The 21,455-nt window shown below is 40.5% G+C and overlaps 2 protein-coding genes across 3 annotated transcripts in view; one reads left to right on the top strand and one right to left on the bottom strand.

Annotated features, from left to right (window-relative positions):
* The first annotated feature begins 47 nt into the window (after positions 1-47).
* DTX3L (deltex E3 ubiquitin ligase 3L) lies at positions 48-13,085 on the top strand. The gene is made up of 5 exons (XM_058194763.1): positions 48-392; positions 3,604-3,845; positions 4,961-6,847; positions 9,851-10,068; positions 11,945-13,085. Exons 1-5 carry the CDS (start codon positions 209-211, stop codon positions 12,012-12,014), a joined length of 2,601 nt encoding a protein of 866 aa, XP_058050746.1. The 5' UTR covers positions 48-208; the 3' UTR covers positions 12,015-13,085.
* A 533-nt stretch (positions 13,086-13,618) lies between these two features.
* The window catches only part of LOC131203994 (protein mono-ADP-ribosyltransferase PARP14-like), a 29,152-nt gene continuing 21,315 nt past the window's right edge, over positions 13,619-21,455 (bottom strand). The window contains exons 13-17 of one of the 2 annotated variants that reach the window (XM_058194784.1): positions 21,248-21,454; positions 20,544-21,152; positions 19,265-19,410; positions 17,094-17,268; positions 13,619-15,528 (exon numbers count right to left, since the gene is read on the bottom strand). In XM_058194784.1, coding sequence (XP_058050767.1) covers positions 15,242-15,528; positions 17,094-17,268; positions 19,265-19,410; positions 20,544-21,152; positions 21,248-21,454 — 1,424 coding nt within the window. In that variant the 3' untranslated portion in view covers positions 13,619-15,241. The remainder of the gene's footprint in view (positions 15,529-17,093; positions 17,269-19,264; positions 19,411-20,543; positions 21,153-21,247; position 21,455) is intronic. The other variant, XM_058194776.1, reaches the window with a different exon arrangement.

Here is a 21,455-nt window from a genome sequence, read left to right on the forward strand (position 1 = left end):
CACTTCCCTCCCACCAGCTGGCTGCTTCTCTCTCGCTCTCTCGGGCAGGCAGCGGGAGGCGCAAAAGGCCGAAGCCGCAGCGCGACGCTGGATTACGTCGCGGCGTGCAAAGGAGGGAGGAGTTCCTCCCTTTCTGTCGCTCTCGGGCCGGATCGCTTGCGAAAGAAACGAAAGCGAAAGCTTCCTTTAAAAGCGAACGGCCGTGGTCATGGAGAGCTGCGTTGCTCCGTTGTTTGTCCAGGTTTTCCCTCCGAACAGCTTCGCAGAGAAACTGGAGGCGAAGCTGGAGATTTATTTCCAGTCCCAGAAGAAATCGGGCGGCGGCGAATGCAACGTGAGAGTGGAAGACCGCGACCTGGGCGTCTATTCTGTGCGGTTCTGGTCGGAAGAAGGTATCCTGCGGGAGCGAAAAAGGAGCGACTCGATGGGCTTCAGTGGGGATTTTTGATCTATTGTAGCTACGGAGATAAATTTCATGGTAGTTTGGGAAGGATAAGCTCCGTTAGGACTTAATAATAAAATTATTGTTGTTGAATTATAATAAAAAAATAACAGCAATAATGATACTCCGGGAAAGGCCGGTTTTCCCAATGCATACGTGATTGTCAGAAGTCTAATAAATAACTTTACTACTGGAATATTAGATCAGATCCTTTGCTAGATTGTTTCGAGGCTGTTAAAAAGCTCCGGAACGCTTTCATCTTTTCGGGAAGGATAATAGCAAAGAGTTGCGTTTACTCCGAAACTTTTTTCTTCCTCCCCCTCCCCCCCCCCAAAAAAAAGTACTTTTGATTTTCTTTTAATGTGAATCGGCAACCAGCTGTGTGGGAAATAGGGCTGGAAGAGAAGTCGGGACACTTTTTTCAAAATTGGAAACTGATCTCCGGGTAGAAATCATGCCCATCCATTTTTGGTTTGGTTTTTTTTTGAAATTCGAGATAGAGAGGCTTCGCAGCCTCCCAGTTCTGGATTTTATCATGAAGCATGTTAGGGCAACGCCATTTTGTCCCTTCCCTGGGGAAAAAAAAAACCACCTCCTGATTCAAGTCCCTGATATTTCCCTGGTATTGATTGTTGGGACACACCTTAATTTGTGATTAAAATAATCCACACTACAGGCTAGCCAGAACATGCTGAGATATAATTCTAGTTAAATCATGATGTAGAATGGTGCTGTGCATTCAGAGCCAAAATAGCAACCCCGGTTTTAAATTGTGGGGTTGTTTTCAGTACAAAACAGTTCTGATTAGGTTCAGTCTTGTCAGACACCTCCCTGCAGCTAGAGCAAGTCTACTTGGTTTACATTGGAGTTGGGGTTCAGATTAGAGATTGCAGCTCCCCGAATTCATATGGAAAAACTTTTTTCAAGGGGGTAGTGATTTGCTTTTTGCATTATTATGCAGTGGATGATCTTAATAATCGGCTGCTTTCTGATATGATAAGACTAACATTTGGGAAAGGTCCTTTAAAAAGTGTTTTTGTGTGAGAGATATCCCTTGGAGCTTTAACACAGCCACATTCTCTGGAAATGGCAGCACAGCTGCTTCAAAGGCTTTCTCTAGGAGTTTCTACAGGTGTATTCATGCATTGTCTCTCACTTGATGGCAGCCCCAGCTGAAAGGCCTGCTCCTGAATACCTAGATACAGGCAGGCAGCCGGGATGACCTTCAAAGCAACTGCTTTAACTTTGAAAGTACGTGGCTGCTAGGAGGAGGAATTATTTGCATGAGTCAGTGTGTTTTGCAAACTTACACTTTCATCTGTTTTCCAGAGGCTACAGGCTAGGGAATTTCTTTCTAAGAAGAAATCACTGAATAAGAAATCATTGAATTAACCATATTTCTCGACTGTGGCAACTTCCAAAGATTTGGATGTCAACTCCCAAACTTCTCAAAAATGGCCCTGCTGCCTGAGGAACCTTGGGAAGCCACTATGGAAGCTGCTAACTTTGGAAAGCATTGAGCTAAAGGAAAAATTGAGCGAGGTCCCAAACAAGTAAAAAAAAAAAACATTTGAAGGAGATTGTAGAGGTTGATCACCAATCAAGCTTAAACTATTTTGTGTCCTGTCCTCCCCCACCCTCCCCAAATAATGGAAATGGAAACAAATTGTATTAGGAAGTTCTAAAATTCTTGGATTAGATTGAGATTTAAAACGTGGTAGGAATTACAAAAACTTTTATGTGATGTTGCCTTATGATTGCTGCAAATTTCAACCTACATTTATTATTCAGGGGGAAAGTTGCTTGCATTTTCATGCTAGTCTTGGAGAATGAGAAAACTATGGAAAGCAACTAACTTCCCAAATACTAGTAATAAATCTATCATCCAAGTGCATTTATGGTGGAGAAGTTGGTATAATCAGCCAACCTCCTCTCCAAATGCATGGACTTATCAAATTCCCAGCCAGCATGGTTGTTGCTGGGAATTCTGAGTCTTGAAATGGAGGATCTTCAGCTTAGGGAATGTTGTAGTGGTCTATTTATCTTCTGCAGTGGTGGGATTCAAGTAATTTAACAACTGGTTCTCTGCCCTAATGATTTCTTCCAACAACCAGTTTGGCAAACTGCTCAGAAAGTTAACAACCGGTTCTCCCAAAATTGTGCAAACTGGCTGAATCCCACCACTGATCTTCTGCCTCCATAACCAATTCCTGCAGTGGTCATAGAGGCAGGGACTTATTCCTTGGGGGCCCTGAAATCATCAGGATGGAGAGAATAATCTTCTCCGCTTTTATCACAAAATTTCAAAAATGGGATTACAGGAAATTCCAGGATGCCTGGTCAAATTGTCATATACATGATTCCATTACCAAGGTGAGTTTCACCTTATATGTTTCTAAACCTGTCCTCAACATGAATCATGTCGGACAGTGATGGCTAACCTTTTTGCCGTCGTGTGCCAAAAGCGTGGGAAGCGTGGGAGGGGTCGTACGTGCATGTGCCCACACCCATAATGCAATGTCCCTGTACATGCCTTGCCCCCCCCCTGCATGCGTGCACAACCCCCCCCACTCCCCCGCGCATGTGTCCACAACCCCCCACGGCCCATTTTGGGCCTAGTAGGCCTCCCTGAAGCTTCCTGGGACCAAAAATGAGCCACGCAGGGGGGCGCACTGCACCCCCCATGCTTCCCTCCGTGCATGCATGTGCATCTCCCGCATGCGCCCCACCCCCGTGCCAGAGACCAGAAAATCAGCTGGCTGGTGGGAGGCACGCACGCACGCATGCCCAGTGGAGCTGAGCTGGGTGACAGCTCGCATGCCTAGAGAGAGGGCTCTGCGTGCCACAGGATCGCCATCATGGATGTAGGACATTGTTTCAGCATTTCTGGGGCCTGAGGAGCAGTATGCTTTAGGTGTGCAAGTTAGATTTCTATAAACTGCTATATTTCTATAACATTTCTATAAATTGTGTATCTCTGTGATTGAGTTGATACAATACGCTAATATTAACAACAATTTATTATTGTTTATATTTCTAAACTGTCCATCTTCCTCAAAGAGGGGCTTTGTGTGGGCATCCTGTTATGGTATAATAACTAAAAATATAAGCAAGACAAATATGTATTTTAATCATTCTATTTTTTTCTTAATGTGATATAGTGAAGAAGCGTGTGAAGGCCCATCGTGGACATACTATAGAAGTTGGGGGAAAAACTTTGGAGATAAAATTTTGTCCAGATTTGGAGTTGGCTATGGTTGCTGCTGCAGAAGCAGCGTTTACAAACAACGCAATGGGCTCAGTTTCGACTTCACTTTCTTCAAACTTTTTGCCTCTTCAGAATGATTTTAAAAACAAGCACGCGGAAATCTATGCAGCTGGTTATGAAAGTGGTAGAAAAAAGGTACATTTCTACTTAACTTAGAACGCTTATGTTAGTTCCCAACTGTTAGTTCCACATTACATGTGACCATAGAACATTCTGAATCTTCAATGTTGTGAGACATTGTATGTACTATAAATTAATTTTGCATAATGATGACACTTCCATCCTACCAGTTAGCAAAACCAAGCCCTAGAGTTGTTATTTGTTAGATATTGTTATTTGGTTCAAATGTATGTGTGCATGTGCATACATGTGCACATCTATGTGTTTATACATGTTAGAAGAAAATGCAGATGAACAAAAAAGTTTTAACAAATTCAAAATAGCAAAAAGTTTTTAAAGCTGTTTTTAAAATAGTTTTTATAAAAACTATAAAGTTTATGACTTCCTCCTTTTTATATATCTGCTAATTTGCAATATTTATAAACATTTAGGCCTCCTTAAAAGCCAAGTGCAAGAGAATATATCTGCCATGCTGGAAAACCTTGCTTATTAGAAGGAATACTGTATTTTTTGGAGTATAAGACGCACCTTTTTCCCCAAAAAAAGAGAGTGAAAATCTGGGTGCGATTTATACCCCAAATGTAGCCCCGCCCAGCTTCTCAAACTGAGGTTTCAGGCTGAAAAAAGCATCAGAAACGAAGCTTCAGAAAGATGCCCTCAAACAGAGCTTCAGAAAAAAACCCTCCAAACAGAGCTTCAGAAAAGAAGCCCCCAAACAGAGCTTCAGAGGTTTTTTTTCTGAAGCTGTTTCCGAGGCTTTCAGAGGCAGAAAAAAGTTTTTTCTGAAATGGAGTTTCAGAGGCACGAAAAAACCAAGGCACAGAGCTGACAACCAAGGAACTTGTTGCTAAAATTCATTTCTGGGAACAGCTGATTGGGGGTATTCCAGGAGGCCAATCCACCTGCCAATCAGCTTTTTTCTTATTTTCCTCCCAAAAACTAAGGTGCATCTTATACTCCAGTGCATCTTATACGCCGAAAAATATGGTAGATTGATACCAGAAAATGAGTAAAGTAGGATATCACTGTGAAATTCTTCACTGTAGAAAATGAACCTTTATGTAAATCTGGTGTATCATTTTTACTGTACTGGCTCACATTTCTTGTGTACTCCTCCTCTCTATTTTTAGATATTTCTTGAGGTTTCTGCCACCTTGAATACTGACTTGCTCACTAAAGAGCAGAGAAATCAGGTGATCATTGAATATCCCACCATAAAAATAGAAATTGCGTCAAGTCGTCTTGGTATTGAAAAGGTGGTGGGACACTATGAGGATATTGAAAAGTTACACTGTCATTTTGAGAAGCTCCTTAGAGACCATCGCGACAGTGAATTTTTGCAACCTAAAAAGCAGGACAATTGTGTTGAAGGAAAGGAAGATCACAACAGAAGATACAGGAGTGATTTCGAAGAACTGGCCAAGATGGAAGTTCCTTCAGGTATCTTTGAATATTTTGGACAGGCCTACAAGAAAGAAATTAAAAAAAATGAGGAGACCTTCAATGTAAAATTAGTAACAGGCAAAACTGATAATGGAATTACTTCTGTCTGGTTTTCTTCAATGGGGGTACCAAACTTTACCAAGAAAGCTCAGGAGGAGTTTGTCCAGCTTTTCCAGAAAATAGCAGGAGATCTAAAACAGGAAACAGTTCCTTTCATTGAGAGCCACACATGTGAGATGATAAAAAGCAAATGCAAACACATTATTATTAAAAAATGCAAGGACACAGCTGTTCTTCAAGGCCCCACAAAGGAAGTTTCAGATGCAAAGGCATTGTTAGATGAAATAACAGCAAAGAACTGGAATAAAAAAAATGATCCCCACTTACAGCCATCTGGTGTTGAAGTTGACGCTGCTGTATTTGCATTTCTCAAACCAAGGTTAAATCCGAAAATTGAATTAATAAACAACAGGTATTGTACTAGAATGGAGGAGCAACATTGTCAAGATGGTCACTTAACACGCATCATTTTTATGCCCCAGACGTATGCACCTTCAGATCGATCTTCAGAAGCTTCTGAGATTTTTCAGTATGAGTACCTGATACATTTAGAAAGTCCACAAAAAAAAGAAATTCCTTTGAAAGATTGGAAAAGAAAACTGAAGGATTTATTTACATATTTCCAATATCGACATCCCAAAGTAGAACTCTCTCTAAAAGAAAACTACCTTTACATTTACGGTCTTCCTGAAAACATATTGTTTGCTGAGAAGCACATCATGGAGTCTCTGAATTGTGAAGAATTTGTAGCTGTAAATAGTGAAGCAATGGCCCTGCCTGATTACAGTGTTGGAGCTGCCACAGGTACCTCCTTTGGGTCACAAAGACGTCACAAAATGCAGCAAGTTCCTTCTCGGGAGCAGCCAGTAGGGAAGGCAACGGAAGTCCAACCAGAAGAGCGCTGTTCTATCTGCCTGAATACAATCCACCAGAAAGAAGTGCTGCCCAGATGCAACTATGCATTTTGTACAATATGCGCAGAAATGGCAATGACTTACAGAAGGGTCTGCCCTGTGTGCGAGCCAGTCTCTGGGAAGCTAAAAGGAAATTATCCCACAGAGCAAACAGAGGTGGCCATAAAGTCCCCGAATAGTGAGAAATTTGTAGCTGTAAATAGTGAATCAACAGTCATTCCTGATTCCAGTGTTGGGGCTGCCACGAGCACATCCTTTGAGTCACAAAGATATCACAAAATGCAGCCGGTCCCTTCTCAGGAGCCGCCAGTGAGGAAGGCAACGGAAGTCCAACCAGAGGAGTGTTGTCCCATCTGCCTGAATACAATCCACCAGAAAGAAATGCTGCCCAAATGCAAGCACACATTTTGTGCAGCCTGCATAAGAACGGCAATGGATTACAAACCGGTCTGCCCTGTGTGCAACGTTTTCTATGGAAATATAGAAGGAAATCAGCCGCCGGGGAAAATGGACATCTACAAAACTAGAAGTTCCCTGCCTGGTTATAACAGTGTTGGAACCATCACTATTAATTATAATATATTTGACGGCATTCAGACAGTAAGTTGGAGCAACAGTATGATGTTTCTATGCCATAATTAGTCTCCCTCTTGTGTTTCAGGCTTTTTAAAAAAATATTTACATTCCAAGGAAATAATGTAATACTAATTCAGTTGGGAGTGTAAAAGCAAGAGATCTAGAAATCTTTAGAAGTCTTCTAAATATCTATTCAGAGGCTAGAATGGTGTGCATAATGACCTGCCATTATGTCCCCTCAAGAGTTGAAGATACACCAGTAGTGATGGCACATTCATGGCCAAATATTTTGAACCATAATTATCCTAGGAAAGTGGTAATGCATCTGGTGGATGGGGCTTAATCTCTCTCCCTGGGTTCGTTTCCCAATTCAGATTGCCCACTCCTTCCCTTCAATCCACTTTCCCTAACAGTCTGCCTTTTGTACCAAAGATCTTTCTTTTTTATGGGAAGGAGGTCTTCAGTCTTGGAATAGGAGCGAAAGTCTGGTTGCAGCCACTCATCATATTTGCCACATTTGCTTGAAATGGCAAAGTCTATATGGGTTCCAGATATTTTATTGAGTTCTGCTGGAGGCTGGTTTTCTATTTTTTGACAGGCAAACTTCTTGCTTATTTTGAATTAAAATAAATGTTAAGAAACAAAATTGGGAGCCTGGTGAGAATATTAATAGATACTTTGTTGGCACTAGTGTCCTTGGTGCCATGTTGGGGACACAGGGTTATTTATAGAAAACGTCAGTGCATGGCACAGTGGTTAGAATGCAGTATTGCAGGCTAACTACCCACAGCCTGGAGTTCAATCCTGACTGACTCAAGCCTTCCATCATTCCAAATTCAGCAAAATGAGGAATCAGATTGTTTGGGGGCAATATGCTGACATTTGTAAACCACTCAGAATGCTGTAAAGCACTATGGGCAGTATATAAGTCTTAAGTAGTGCTATTGCTATTTTCATAAGAAATTTTTGTAAGGTTTATAGAAATCTTCAGTAGATTAGAACCCAGATCTTTTCCTATGTCATGTTGAGAAGTTATTTTTTTGTGTCTCGAGAGATTGTCACAAGACCTACTATAGAAATCGGTAAATAAAACCAAGAGCTTAATGTATGTGAGGTTGGACACTATTACGTTCTTTTCTTGTATCTTAAATTCCTCAATGGAAGCTTCCTAACCATCCAAAAAGTTCTGAGGATGATCAGTTGGTACAAAAAGCAAACCGGCGGGGGGGGGGGGAGTGGAAATGGAATACTTAAAATGGAATGCAGTAGAGGGACAATCTGCTTGAGATTGAAGCTAAGAAAAAGTGATCTGTTAGTTTATGTCATAAATGAGGGACCTTCCCAGAAACATGGCTGGCCATTGTTGGGCATTAGATGCTGATTAATTGGACTATAGCTGAGAATGCCCTGTTTTGTAATTTGGTAAGAATGGTTAAATAGCTGGATCTGAAGCAGAAAAAGTGCTTTGGAAGGGTGGTGGTGGTAGCATGTTGCACATCTTGGCTCCTCCTTAAGGCAGCTGTCTTTCCCTAAATCAATGATGTGAACTATTTGGGCTCAACAGTGTCAAAACTTTGGAAAATGCCAAACCTGATTCTGTTGGTATGATACCTCCTCCCCCCACTCCCAGAACAAAAGAGACTGGCCTAGATGGTCACTGAACAGCAGCACATGGGAATAGCACTGAGGGTGGGTCTGAAGTAAAGGCCTGGACTTCAACTTTGGTCCTAGTGTCACTGCTGGTATTCAAAACTCACCTTGCACTGTTCTCCAAAGTATGTGAGTCTTGGGGAATGATGCAGTTGCCCTGTGCTCCGCAGGATCTGCTATGCACTGTTAAGGCAGTGTCCCTTTCTGTTGAAAGGATCCTATGAACTACCTGAAGCTGCTCTGGGTCACACAAGATCCTTAAAGTGGCTTCAGTGAATGCTGTTCCATGGCCTCTACAGCCTCAATGGAAGCTTTTTTTTGTTGTTGTTGTTTATATTTATACCCCGCCCTTCTCCGAAGACTCAGGGCGGCTTACAGTGTATAAGGCAATAGTCTCATTCTATTTGTATATTTTTTACAAAGTCAACTTATTGCCCCCCCAACAATCTGGGTCCTCATTTTACCTACCTTATAAAGGATGGAAGGCTGAGTCAACCTTGGGCCGGGCTCGAACCTGCAGTAATTGCTCTCTTCTCATATAATTTTGGGAGGCTCTGAGGCCACACAACAGCATGGCCCTCATGTTTGCCTTCTGCAAGGTCTGGAGGCTGCTTAATAATACACCCCTTTCTTGCATGGCCTCTACAGCCTTCAAGAATCACAAAGAGAACAGGGCACGACTGAGAATTAACAATAAGTACCAAGGTACAGGGGTACAATACTCAGCGTTAATTGGTTCCAGGAGGCACAATGAGTATCAAAAATGATGGGTACCAAACAGATTTTTCCCATAAGGAATAATGTAGTGAGTCATGAGGCAAGCCGACATTGATAAGTTCTAGCTTGTGCATTGAGTACCAAATAAATGATGACTACCAGGATGAAATTTTCGTATCAGAATGGGTTGTGTACCAAATTTAATGAGTTTCAAAGCAGTGGAGTAGCAAGGTACCACTGTAGTTGTCGGGAGTTAGTGAATGCTGGCATGTTTCCCCCAAGATGTCATGGCATGTTACCTTTGACATGCATTTCATAGGTTCACTATCACTCTCCTAGATTCACAGAAAGCTTTCAGCTTCAGGAAAATACGTGTTCAATTCAAGAAGAGGATGACAGCATGCACCAAGATTATGGTGCCTTCTTACTATTTATGTAACTTGAGTGCAAGATTTCCCAGGGTTGCAGTTCTACCCTGCCATTGGCAGGGAGAGCTCCTGCTCTTTTAAGAATGCAGTAACAGTGCAAGACATAGGTCCTTGTCCCTTCTGCTGCATCTTTTTGACTTCAGATCAGAATAGCTACACAATGGTTAACCTCTTACAATGAAATCTGAAACAAGCAGAGTATGTCTAATATTTCTGACTCTTTCCAAACCAGGAAAGGCATCCTCACCCAGGGAAACGTTTTCATGGAACGTCCCGCAAAGCATACTTACCTGACAACCAAGAAGGAAGAGAAATTCTGAAATTGCTGCAACGGGCCTTTGACCAAGGTTTGATTTTCACAGTGGGCCAGTCGCGAACAACTGGTGCGGATGACGTGGTTACTTGGAATGACATTCATCACAAAACTAGTATTCATGGAGGCGAAAAAAAGTAAGTTCAAATTTTTGTGGGTTTTTTTCCCAGATAAAAGAATAATAGATTTCCCCTGATAAAATTTTGCATGCAATTTTGATTATTCTGGAACTCGTCAAGTGTTGATAAAATCCATGTCAACACCAAGCTGAGTGAAGCAAATGTACCTTGGTTTTCATCACAAAGAGATATTTTGCTGTAGTGAAATAGTATAAAACAATTGTTTCCTGTTGGGTGCCTTTTAGGTAAATGGGATTACAATGCCCATGTTCTGGGAACATGAGATTTGTAAACCAGAGTATGCTAGAAATGGTTGATATAATACAAAGGTCTCCAAACTTTTAAGACTTGTGGACTTCAATTCCCAGAATTTCTCAGCCTGCCCTGAGCGGGGACTGATCTAACAGCTTGTGGCAATCAGTCTTCCCATTCAATCGTAGCAGGAATATCCTTTAACTACTCACTGGTTCTCTCCCCCTCTTTAAAGTGTTCCAAATAGGTTTTGAATGGACTGGGGTAGGTTTTGATGAAGAGCAGGGAATTCTGAATGAAGTTCTCTTCCTCAGAGCAAATCCTCTTTTTCTATCCCACATTGTCTGTGGGGAGGGGGGGATCTGGGAATAAGAAGTGCATGTAGGCAAAAGGCCTGGAAGAAGATGGCGGTGCTTTCCTTCCATGTGTTTTCTTAACCTTAAAAATCCAAGCTCCTTATGAGTTCTTCAGCCATTATTGGGCTAGAGCAAGGTTGTCAAACTCGATTTTATTGAGGGCCACATCAGGGTTGTGTTTGACCTCATGGGGTTGGCATGGCCAGCTCGATGTCACTCGTGTCGGGGGTGCCTGTGGAGGCCCGAGCGCTCTGCCAGCAAAAATGGGCTCCCAAGCTCTGTTTTCAGCTGCGATGGCCTGCAACCTTCTTGAAAACGCACGCGGCCCTCTCGAGCTCCATTTTTACTGGCAGAGGCACCGCGGGCCGGTCCTTCACTGTTTCCAGGATGGCCCTGCAGGCCAGATCAGGCCCCCGGGCAGTGGTGGGATTCAAATAATTTAACAACCGGTTCTCTGCCCTAATGATTTCTTCCAACAACCAGTTCACCAAACTGCTCAGAAAGTTAACAACCGGTTCTCCCAAAGTGGTGCGAACTGGCTGAATCCCACCACTGCTCCCGGGCCTTGAGTTTGACACCTTTGGGCTAGAGGAAGAAAATGGGCTTGCGGAGGGTAGGATTGCTGGTTTTTGCAAAAGAGGACCTTGAATCCAAGCTTCTCTCTTTAAAGCTATCTTCATTGGGGTAGAATCTGTTTTAAGATAGATAGATAGATAGATAGATAGATAGATAGATAGATAGATAGATAGATAGATAGATAGATAGATAGATAGATAGATAGATAGATAGATAGATAGATAGATAGATGAGAGATTTAAAAACCAATCTTAAAGCAATCATTGAAGCCCACCAGATACCCTTTATATTGTGTGTTTCTTAAGGAGTTATAATGGTAAATTATTTTCAGTGGAACTGTAAAAATCAGGAAGATCTTTGTGTTGTGGGGCCCTTTGTGGTCTCTGAACTTGGTGGTTTTCTTGCAAACATCTGCAAGAAAACAACCAAACTCTGGCATCAAGAACCCCACAATTCAACCCTGAGCTACCAGTTTTCTCTTCTGTTAAATCTTTGTATTAGCATTATTACATACATCGAATTATTCCTTATTCAGACATCAGTGAAATTAGATTATTTTTTCCTCAAGTATAATTTAAACTGTTAGATTATGTATTTGCTAACTAAGTACATTTTTTAAATAGTTCAATTCAGCAGTGGATAGTATTATTAAACATTTGTGTTTAGTGCTTCCTTGATTAAAGCAAATCTCTTTCTTGTCTTCTTTCTAGTTTTGGTTACCCTGATCCTAATTATCTGAAACGTGTTAGAGAAGAGCTGAAGGCAAAAGGAATTGAATGAGTATTTTTACTTCTGTGAGCAGTCCAGAACTTCTATATATATATCATTTTAATTTAGTAGGGAAGGATTAATAAAAAATAGCTTTGGCAGTATTTACCTTCTAGGATTTCAGAACAATTGTTAAATTAATGGAGTTGTATTCAGAATTATAGATGCAAATTGAAAGAATTGTTAAAAGTTTTGATTGAAATTGCCAATCCAAAAATATTACATAAAAAAACAAACTCCATTAATGTCTTCATTGCAGTTGTGTTAATGTCAAGCCTAGATATGACTATATGCATGGATAATTAGTCTTTATGATTACATTTGATATTGTTTTGAATTTCAGCTTGTAATTTCCTTTTTTAAGTCTGGGTTGGTACCTTGCCATGTTGTGAATCTTCAAAATTAAGAGAGCTGTTGTCTGTTCCTACTTTTTAGCAGACTGAATTACAGTAGAGTACGTTTAATAAGGTAAAATGTTAAAACAGGATGGTGGCTTATAAAGTTTGGCATTATTTGTGCCCTGCCTCTCTCCCCCTCCCCCCCCCCTTAAGGAAGAGTACAGTCAGGGCAGGTGAAAATCTTAATGCCTTGCTTCCCTAGTTTGTCAATTTAAATTTGCCAACTGCAGCTGCAACCAATTTTGGATCTCTCTCACACACATACACACCCTCCCCCCCACCCAGAAACCATATTTCAAAATAGAGTGGACCTGAGAGAAAATGAATATTTGAATCAGAAACCATTAAAATCAGTTTCTGTATTTTGCAATACTGTAAAATTACTACAGTATTTTCTAAAACTATTTACTCAACGGTCTCACACATGAGCTCCTGTTCTTTTCAGAGGCATTTCCTAATGCAATATCCTCCCCCTCATTTAAAGCTCTCTATTTGGAAGAAATTTTTTTTTTTTCCTTGTTATGGTAGACAGGCTTTTCTTTCCGGAGAATGACTCGAAAGCATAATCATTGATTTCCAGTTTCAGGCAATGATGTGGTATATGGCTCACTTGGTTTCAGCCAGTGTGTATGTTCCATGGCCTATTGTGAAATATGACCAAGGAACAATAAAAATCTTAATCCTGGTTGTGTGTGGAATGATTTGTTCTAGTTCAAGAGAGACTCGTTACATACAAATCGGAATTGCAACCTTCTTTCTCCATGAGCAAAATACGATTTCTATTCTTATAACCATCGTCCTGTGGAGTAGCTCGGATTAAGGGACAGCCAGAGTTCTCCAGCATCCGTGAGCTTGAACCTGAGTCTGCCAACTTTAATTTAGCACTTTAACCACGACACCACTCTCCTCCTCCAAACTTTCAAACTTTTTTTTCTCTCTGCAACGATTTAGAGAAAACATGCCTTGTTTTGATTTTGAACTGTCCAGTATATAGTCCCCAATTTACCACCATTCATTTAATAGCTCAGTAATAGGGCCGTAATAGCTCAGGCTGTTAGAAGCCTGTTATTAGAACACAGTAGCCTGCAATTACTGCAGGTTCAAGCCCGGCCCGAGGTTGACTCAGCCTTCCATCCTTTATAAGGTAGGTAAAATGAGGACCCAGATTGTTGGGGGGGCAATAAGTTGACTTTGTAAATATACAAATTTAGACTATTGCCTTATACACTGTAAGCCGCCCTGAGTCTTCGGAGAAGGGCGGGATATAAATGTAAATTTAAAAAAAAAAATGACCATTCAAGCTTACAGTGGCACTGAAAAAAATGACCAGTTCTCACACAACCACCCTAGCATCCCCCATTTGGTCAAAATGTAGTTGCAGAGTACTAGGGTCATGTGAGTGCTATTTGCAACTTCCCAGCCAGCTTCTCCTCAGCATGGCCAATTAAGGAAATGAAAACTCTGGAAGACTATCCCAACTGAACTCTGGTTTAAACCCTAAAATCTCCCCTAAAGCTGTCACATGTGGTCCAGGAATAACCATGAAGATAGAAGCACACATTTTTTTCTAGAAAACGTTTATTAGACTAAATGACAAGAGGTAATTCTTAGAAAGATTATAAATGCAGGCACTTCCATATATAGGGCAAGATAATCCTAGTTTATTAGATGTGGCATCATCCGGCAGGATGAGAGAGCTGACATCACTTTGTTATATTTCTAAATGGAGGTGAGGAAAACCAACCAGAGGCGGCAGCTCCTTTCTGGAGTTGGGAAACTGACTTTTCTGGCTCTTTTTGGCTACTACTTTCTGACTCGTGAAATTTATCAGGTAGATGTGGTTCTTTCCGGCAATTTCTGAAAACAACTACAGTTCTATGGCTACTTTGTGAGCTCCCAAGTCCTTTCAAAAAAACCACCAGCTTTCTGTAACTGACATAACCAATTTGTGGCTGTAGGGTGAATCCACTGGTTTTCAGTGTGATACAATGTTATAAAGCACAACACTTATTTTAACACCATTTGATAGTAAAATTTCTCACAAGCTGTTCTCTTCTGCATACCAAAAACAACTTAGATTAAGGATGAGATGGAAACTACTCCCAAGTTTTCTCAACTTCACAGTTGAGTGTTGGTTTCTTACTACCTTGTCAAGAAATAATAGGCATATTTGATCGGTGTTGCTAACCATTTTCCCAGAAATAAATTTTAAACATTCTTGTTCGTAACTTGCTCGTAACCAGAGGGAAATGCAGTTTTTGAGCATGCAGAAATAGGTGCTGAATGGACCTAGAAAACAAAGATACATTGGTGGAGGACATGGAAAATGGCATGAGAGCAAAGTGCAGAATTCAGAAGAATGGGTAGAGCCACCAGAAAAACAGAATTAAGAGAAAACACTGATTTGGCAGTTTCAAGCATCAGTGTCTCCCCTAGAAAAAACACCCATTGTTTTCTTTCATTTGGTGTGCAAAATGACTTTCATTAAAACTGAAAGGGACAGTCTGAAAATCTGATTAGTGTGAGTTAAGTAGACTTCAAATTATTCCTTAAGTCGCGGATTATCTATCTTCATTGTATTTATAAGATTGGAATGCTTAGTTCTACCATTTCCTTCATGAAGATTCTCTATCCAGAAAGTCTTCATGTTCTACCTTCTCTCTCTTGAACATCATTTTCTGATCTCTACTGGATTTTATTCTTATTTTATTCTTTGCTTCTCCAGAGAGGAACTAAATACTGAATTGAGATTCAAGTGACAAGTATTTTAAAAAGGTTCATACAAATTACTTGCCTTTAATGTGAGAGGAAAAGGAAAAAAATCATCTTTTGCCTATTGACTTATCTTCTAAAAGTAATTAGATATTCTGGATAAGCCTGAGAATCATGAAAGATAACAAACATCGATGGTTGATTCATGTTGTCTGTTACACTGTCATATAAGTCAAATCCACCTTTATTTTTGGATGGTGCTGTAATCAGTCCTGATCTGCCAATGCAATAATCTCCGGTCAGAACACGGGCAACATACATATATTTTCTGCCATTTTGGTCTGGAGTGGAGTATGTGTCCTGCGCAGAATAGTTTGAGTTGATAGCAAAGTAGGTCCCATTACCAATCACTGCAGCTGAAACAAAAAAAGCAAATAAGTGTCTAAATATTAAAAGATATTATTTTAAAAAACAGTGGAACAGTGGAAAGCACCAATATTAGTACTTCAGCTTTGAGTGATAAAGTTATCTAGCCAGTTATATTTCTAAAAAAGCCACCGATTGTGTTGCTTATTCAGTCGCACCACATTGGTGGGAAGGAATCTGAAACCTCATTTTAGGAAGAGCGAACAGAATACTGTCAGCAGGGAATTATAAAATTGAATTGTTACCACTACTACGTGAAAAATATAGACCTGATAACCTGGTTTTTCCATTCTCCTCAAAACTGAAAAAAGATGTTGGCGCCTTGTGTTCCCACAATCATCCACTGAGCAGAATGAGATGCTGAGCATTCAGCAGCCACATCCCTATTGACTCAGAGAGCAGAAAAGGAATACTATTTCCCCCCCAAGCTGTCAACCTGATGGACCCAAGATTCCCTTGAAGGAAAATGAAATTCTGCGTATGAACTCCTCTCACCAGATTGGTCATGTGAGCCTCTCTCTCTCTCTCTGTTGGGTTTGCACAGCTCCCAGAAAGGGGCCATTCGAACTAACCCAGTGTTTTTAATGAGAGTTTGCAGATCTTTGTAGCATTTTTCTCTAACGACAGTTTTAATACTTTCATGAAGAATCTATTTTATCATGGTATCAGCCACTTTGATTCTAAATGATGTCTTATTATAAGTTTTTGTTGAAGAAGGATGTGGCAGTATAAAGCTCTTCTCTAAGGCCTTAATCTCCACTTTTCTTTTGACAGCGCATTCCTTTCAGCAAGTATGTTTTTCTACAGGAATTAAACAAAAACAAAACCAAGCTACATTCTTCACTAAACCTTGCAAGCCGCCTCAAGGGAAGGGGAAAAGGTGCTGTTAGGCTGCTTTTTAAAGATCTTTTTGCACCTTTGAAATTGTTGTGCCTCGCGCGCCCCCCTCGCCGCAGTCGGGCCCCTCTCATCTCCTGTCAGACACTGATAGTACAGAAGAATGTCCTGGCATGCCTCCAGCCCCCAGTCCTGGCACCATGCCCGGACAGTCCGAGCAAGACGAATGGCCTGACATGCCTCCAGCCCCCAGTCCTGGCACCATGCCCGGACAAATGGAGCAGCTGGGCCCCTCCCCCACAGCATGTGAGCCTGGGGAATGTGAAGCCAGTCACGAGCTGGAATTACCAACAGCTGGGCTGGAATTACCAACAGCTGGAGGCTGGAGAGATCCACGCTTCCGGAGAATGGAGAGGCGACGTCAGCAAAAGGAAGGGAGGGGCAGGCCTGGATAAGTGCTGAGTCATGGAGCCACACCCCATGGCCTATATAAAGGATCTGCTTTCTGGCATTCTCTGAGTCAGACGAAGTCTAATCTGGATTGAAGTCACACCTTGGATTCCTGCCTGCCCCGAGAACTCTGATAGGACTTTGGCAGAGCTGCAGAGGCACGCTTGATACGGACTTCCCCGACCCGGCCGTCAGAGGAGGAGTGGGACACGACAGAAATGCAGTGCTTTATGTCATATTCCTTTATATCTGCTTGGAAGGATCTTACCATTCTTTCCAGCATAACTGCGGTTAAAGCCAGTCTGATAAATTGGCACCATTGTGGAACTGGGAGTCCCGTGGAAAAGGATCTTCTCGTTGTTTTCGTGGCCATTTTGTGTCTCTATTTGCTTTTTCTTGACTTGATAGGCTTGCCAGAGGTAAGGATTCTGCACCCTTTCGATCTACACAGATTGCAAATGTAAAATGTTGTTATTCATTTACCAGTATCATTCCCTAGCAAACAATATTGATATTCATCTCCCGTGAGTTTTATCATTCTCCCTTGGTGACTATGCTGAGATTAGAAGAAGAAAGGTTGCAATGGAGAATTGGCAAGGAGAGTCTCTTACGTGTTACTACAAAGGCTCTGTTATCCCCTGCATTGCCTTTATTCAAGAAGTGTGGGACCATATTTATTTTTATTATTTATTAAATTTCTATTACTGCCCATATTAGGGCTGTACTCTGTTAATATTAAAAAAGGTTGTACAAAAATAACCATATTATCTATAAAAGTCATTCAGATATTCACAAGCTGTGTGTCTAATATCCTCAGTAGTTCACTGCAGGCGAAATACAGGCAATCCTCCACTTACAACAGTTCATTTAGTGACCATTCAAAATTACAACTGCACTGAAAAAAGTGACATGACCATTTTTCACACTTCTGACGATTTCAGCATCCCTATGATCACAAGATCAACATTCAGATGCTTGGCAACCGATTCATATTTATGACGATTCCATTGTCCTGGGATCATGTGATCAACGTTTGCAACCTTATAAGCAAAGTGAATGGGGAAGCCAGATTCACTTAATCTTACGGGCCTCTTGTGGCTCAACAGGCTAATGCAGTCTGTTATTAACACAGCTGCCTGCAATTACAATTACTGCAGGTTCGAGTCCCACCAGGCCCATGGTTGACTCAGCCTTCCATCCTTTATAAGGTAGGTAAAATGAGGACCCAGATTGTTGGGGGGGGCAACACAAGTTGACTTTGTATATAATATACAAATGGATGAGACTATTGCCTTACACAATGTAAGCCGCCCTGAATCTTCGGAGAAGGGCGGGATATAAATTCAAATTAAAGAAAAAATAACCATGTTCCTAATTTAACAACTGCAGTGATTCACTTAACAACTGTGGCAAGAAAGGTCATAACATGCAGTGATTCACTTAACAAATGTTTCACTCAGCAACAAACCTTGGGCTTAGTCGCTGTCGTAAGTTGAGACTAGCTGTAAATGCAATTTCTTTGATGGCTTATTTTGGATTATGGAAAGGCCAGTAACATCACTGCTACCTTATCTGCTTAAGAACTTCAGAAAATGCTCCTCATGAACATCAGAGCAGCAAGATTCAGAAAATCATATTCCCTTTGGAATACATTTACTGTTGCTAAACTCAAAATGGGGAAAATGTATACAAAAGCAACCACTGTACAACTAGGTTTATTATGCCCACCATTTGGAAGTACAGAAGATGGAATTACTAAGACAGCAGCACCAGTATCAATAGTCAACATTGGTGTACTTTATGATCAGAAGACATTTGATGCCGGAGGAAGAATGTGTCAGCAAAGTTCATAGGTAAGGCTGGTAAAATGAGGACCCGGATTGTTTGGGCCAATATGCTGACATTGTAAATTGCTCAGAGAGAGCTGTAAAGCACCATATAAGTCTTAAGTGTTATTGTTACTATCTGATCTCCAGATTAAAGGCTTTTAAGATTAAATCTATTTTTAGATTGTAAAATTGTGAAGGAGTATGGACATTGACTTCAACTCAGTGACATATTTCATAGCTATTCTAGCTCTTTTCCCCTTCCTCTCTTTTACACTCCAGTGATGTAGATACAGGGTGTATCTTAATATTCTCACTGTCAGGATATTACATATTATTCTACTTAATTCTTTTCCCATGCAAAGGTATTACCAACTCTTGAGCCAATCCTGAGACAGTCAACATCATTCAAGAACTCAAAAGAGAAACCCACTGGTGTTCTACGGGTTATAAAGTTGTGGGACGCAAACACGGCCCTTTTCAGCTGTCTGACTGTGGACCAATTGCTCTCTTTGAGTGAAAACCCATCTCACAGGATTGTTGTTGTGGGGAAAATAGGAGAAGGAAAGTGTGCTGGGTTTATTTGCTTCCTTAAGTTCAGATCAAATGTCACCTTTTCAATTGTGACGTTAGGGCAGCCAATCCGGAATTTTTTTTCAATATCCTTATATTCTCCTGCTGTAGGCTGTAGTGGAACCAATTTGGCATGGCTTCCTTTCATATCTTCCCACTGTTCAGGAAGGTGTTCTAATAGTTTGCCTGCAAAAGAAAGATTTTGTTAAAGTTGTGATATAACCAGAAAATAGAACTGTGAATAAATTTGAAATCAATGGAATTTGCGATTATCTCCTCTTGTGCTAAACATTGCATTTATTGTTAAAATCTTCACAGTGGCTTGGCATCTCTGCACAGGATAACTTACTTTCATCATAACTGTCCCATCAGCACTCACAAACTAAGTAGCGTGAGTCTTAAGTGTTATTTCCAAACAACTATTTCCATCTTTTTATTTTGTTCTCCCATAAATCAGAGTTCTTTTTACTCTTTTCCTCGAATAACTGCACACCTTCCTTTTCTCTCTACTTATCGGTAAACTTAGAAGTTTCTGTTCTGCTAAGTAGAGCAATTTACAAATTGCAAATGTTTTTAGAGTACTTCCTGAGCATCCTGTTTTAAGAGCAATTTCTAGGGTAAGAAATTGTTTTGGGTCAATTAAAATTAACAGATTATTTTTCAGAAACTGGCTATTTTAGTGGACGTTAAATTTCAAAAGTCACACTCAACAGCCATCTACTCAGAGAAGCTCTCAGCCATTGCTTCCTCTCCCCATTTTTAAATACTACAAATATACCTAAAATGCTTACAATAAAATACTTTCTCAGAAATAAACATGATTCTAGAGTCTGGAAGACAAACAATCTTCTATTTATTTTTTAAAAAGAAAAAAGTTAAAAACCCTCAAATTCAGATGGAGAAGGAAGCCTGATGAGCCAAGAAAGATATTTCTAGACCTAATGAAAGTTGCAAGCATTGTTATCAACTTATTCATTGCTTCCTTCACTTTGGGGAAAGGATTCCTTTACTGTCAATTTCTACCAAAAAGTGGGTACAAGCTTAAAATTCTTGCTGGCAAATGAATGCATGGAACACTTGCTCTACACATGAATAACCCTTGCACATCCCCTATTGAATTGAGTCATGTTTTGATGCCAATCATTCAAGTGGTCTGTTCACTTTGATTAATTGGGAAAAAAAATCCATGTGATACACGCACATTCACCTATCTTGTACCCTTGCATACTTTTTAAATCCTGCGGAAAAGATTTTTGAGAGGTGACCAAAACTGTAATCTATCCACTAATCCAGCCCCAAATATTTAAGATGTACATTACCTTCATCCTTCACAACACGTTTAATTTTCATATTTTCTCCTTGGCTATTTACAATACACATCTTGTTCAAGTCGGCTATGTAGTTCTGTCCCTGAATTTGGACCTGAATTTGTTTCTTTTTGCTGATTTTAGCATCTTCTAAATCAAGGTTACTTAATGAATCAAAAGCAACAAAGACATTTCCCTTTGCACAATACTGCCACTCAACCAAAACTTGAGCAAGTTCTGCCTTGGATTTTTTTTCCTGGTCAGCTTTAAGTGCTTTTAAAAGGTTCTGAATTTCTGTGAAAGCAGTGAGGACATCCCGGGGGAAACCAGATACCAAAATAAAAGGAGGAGACTCCATCTTGTTCAGATGAATGACAATATGCAATCTTTTCTGGAGATCATTCAGTCTCTTGATTTCAGCATCAGCAAAAATGTCTATCAAGTCATCAACAATGCGATTTTCTGTCTGTTCCTTGAAAACCAATTTCCTTAGCCAGGCTTCAGCTTCTTCCACTTTTTCCCTGCTTTTGCCACATAAATCAAATGATGATGTCTCAATCTTCTTCTCCAATGCTATAAAATTTTTCTTTTTAGCAAGTGACTTCCCACCAGTTAGAAACGCTATAAGCAAAAGGGAAATTCTGTAAGTGCACACTCAATGGGAAAAAAATGGAAAAGAACATTGACAGTAAATGAAACCCACACTTTAAACTTGCCTTTAAACTTAGAAAACATAGATTCAGAAGTGGGCAATGCCTGTCCTTTTTTATTTTCCAAAATGGTGGAAAAGGATTTTTGCATATGTGGCTGAAAGACAACAACTTTAACAAGTTTCAAGTATCTAGGCAACTCTTTTCCTGCAAAGTCAGCGATTGCATCAATAATATCTTCGGCTGCTTCGTCAGGACTCCTTCTTCCCTGACC

The sequence above is a fragment of the Ahaetulla prasina genome, chromosome 1 (genome assembly GCF_028640845.1).
Source record: "Ahaetulla prasina isolate Xishuangbanna chromosome 1, ASM2864084v1, whole genome shotgun sequence".
NCBI lineage: Eukaryota > Metazoa > Chordata > Lepidosauria > Squamata > Colubridae > Ahaetulla > Ahaetulla prasina.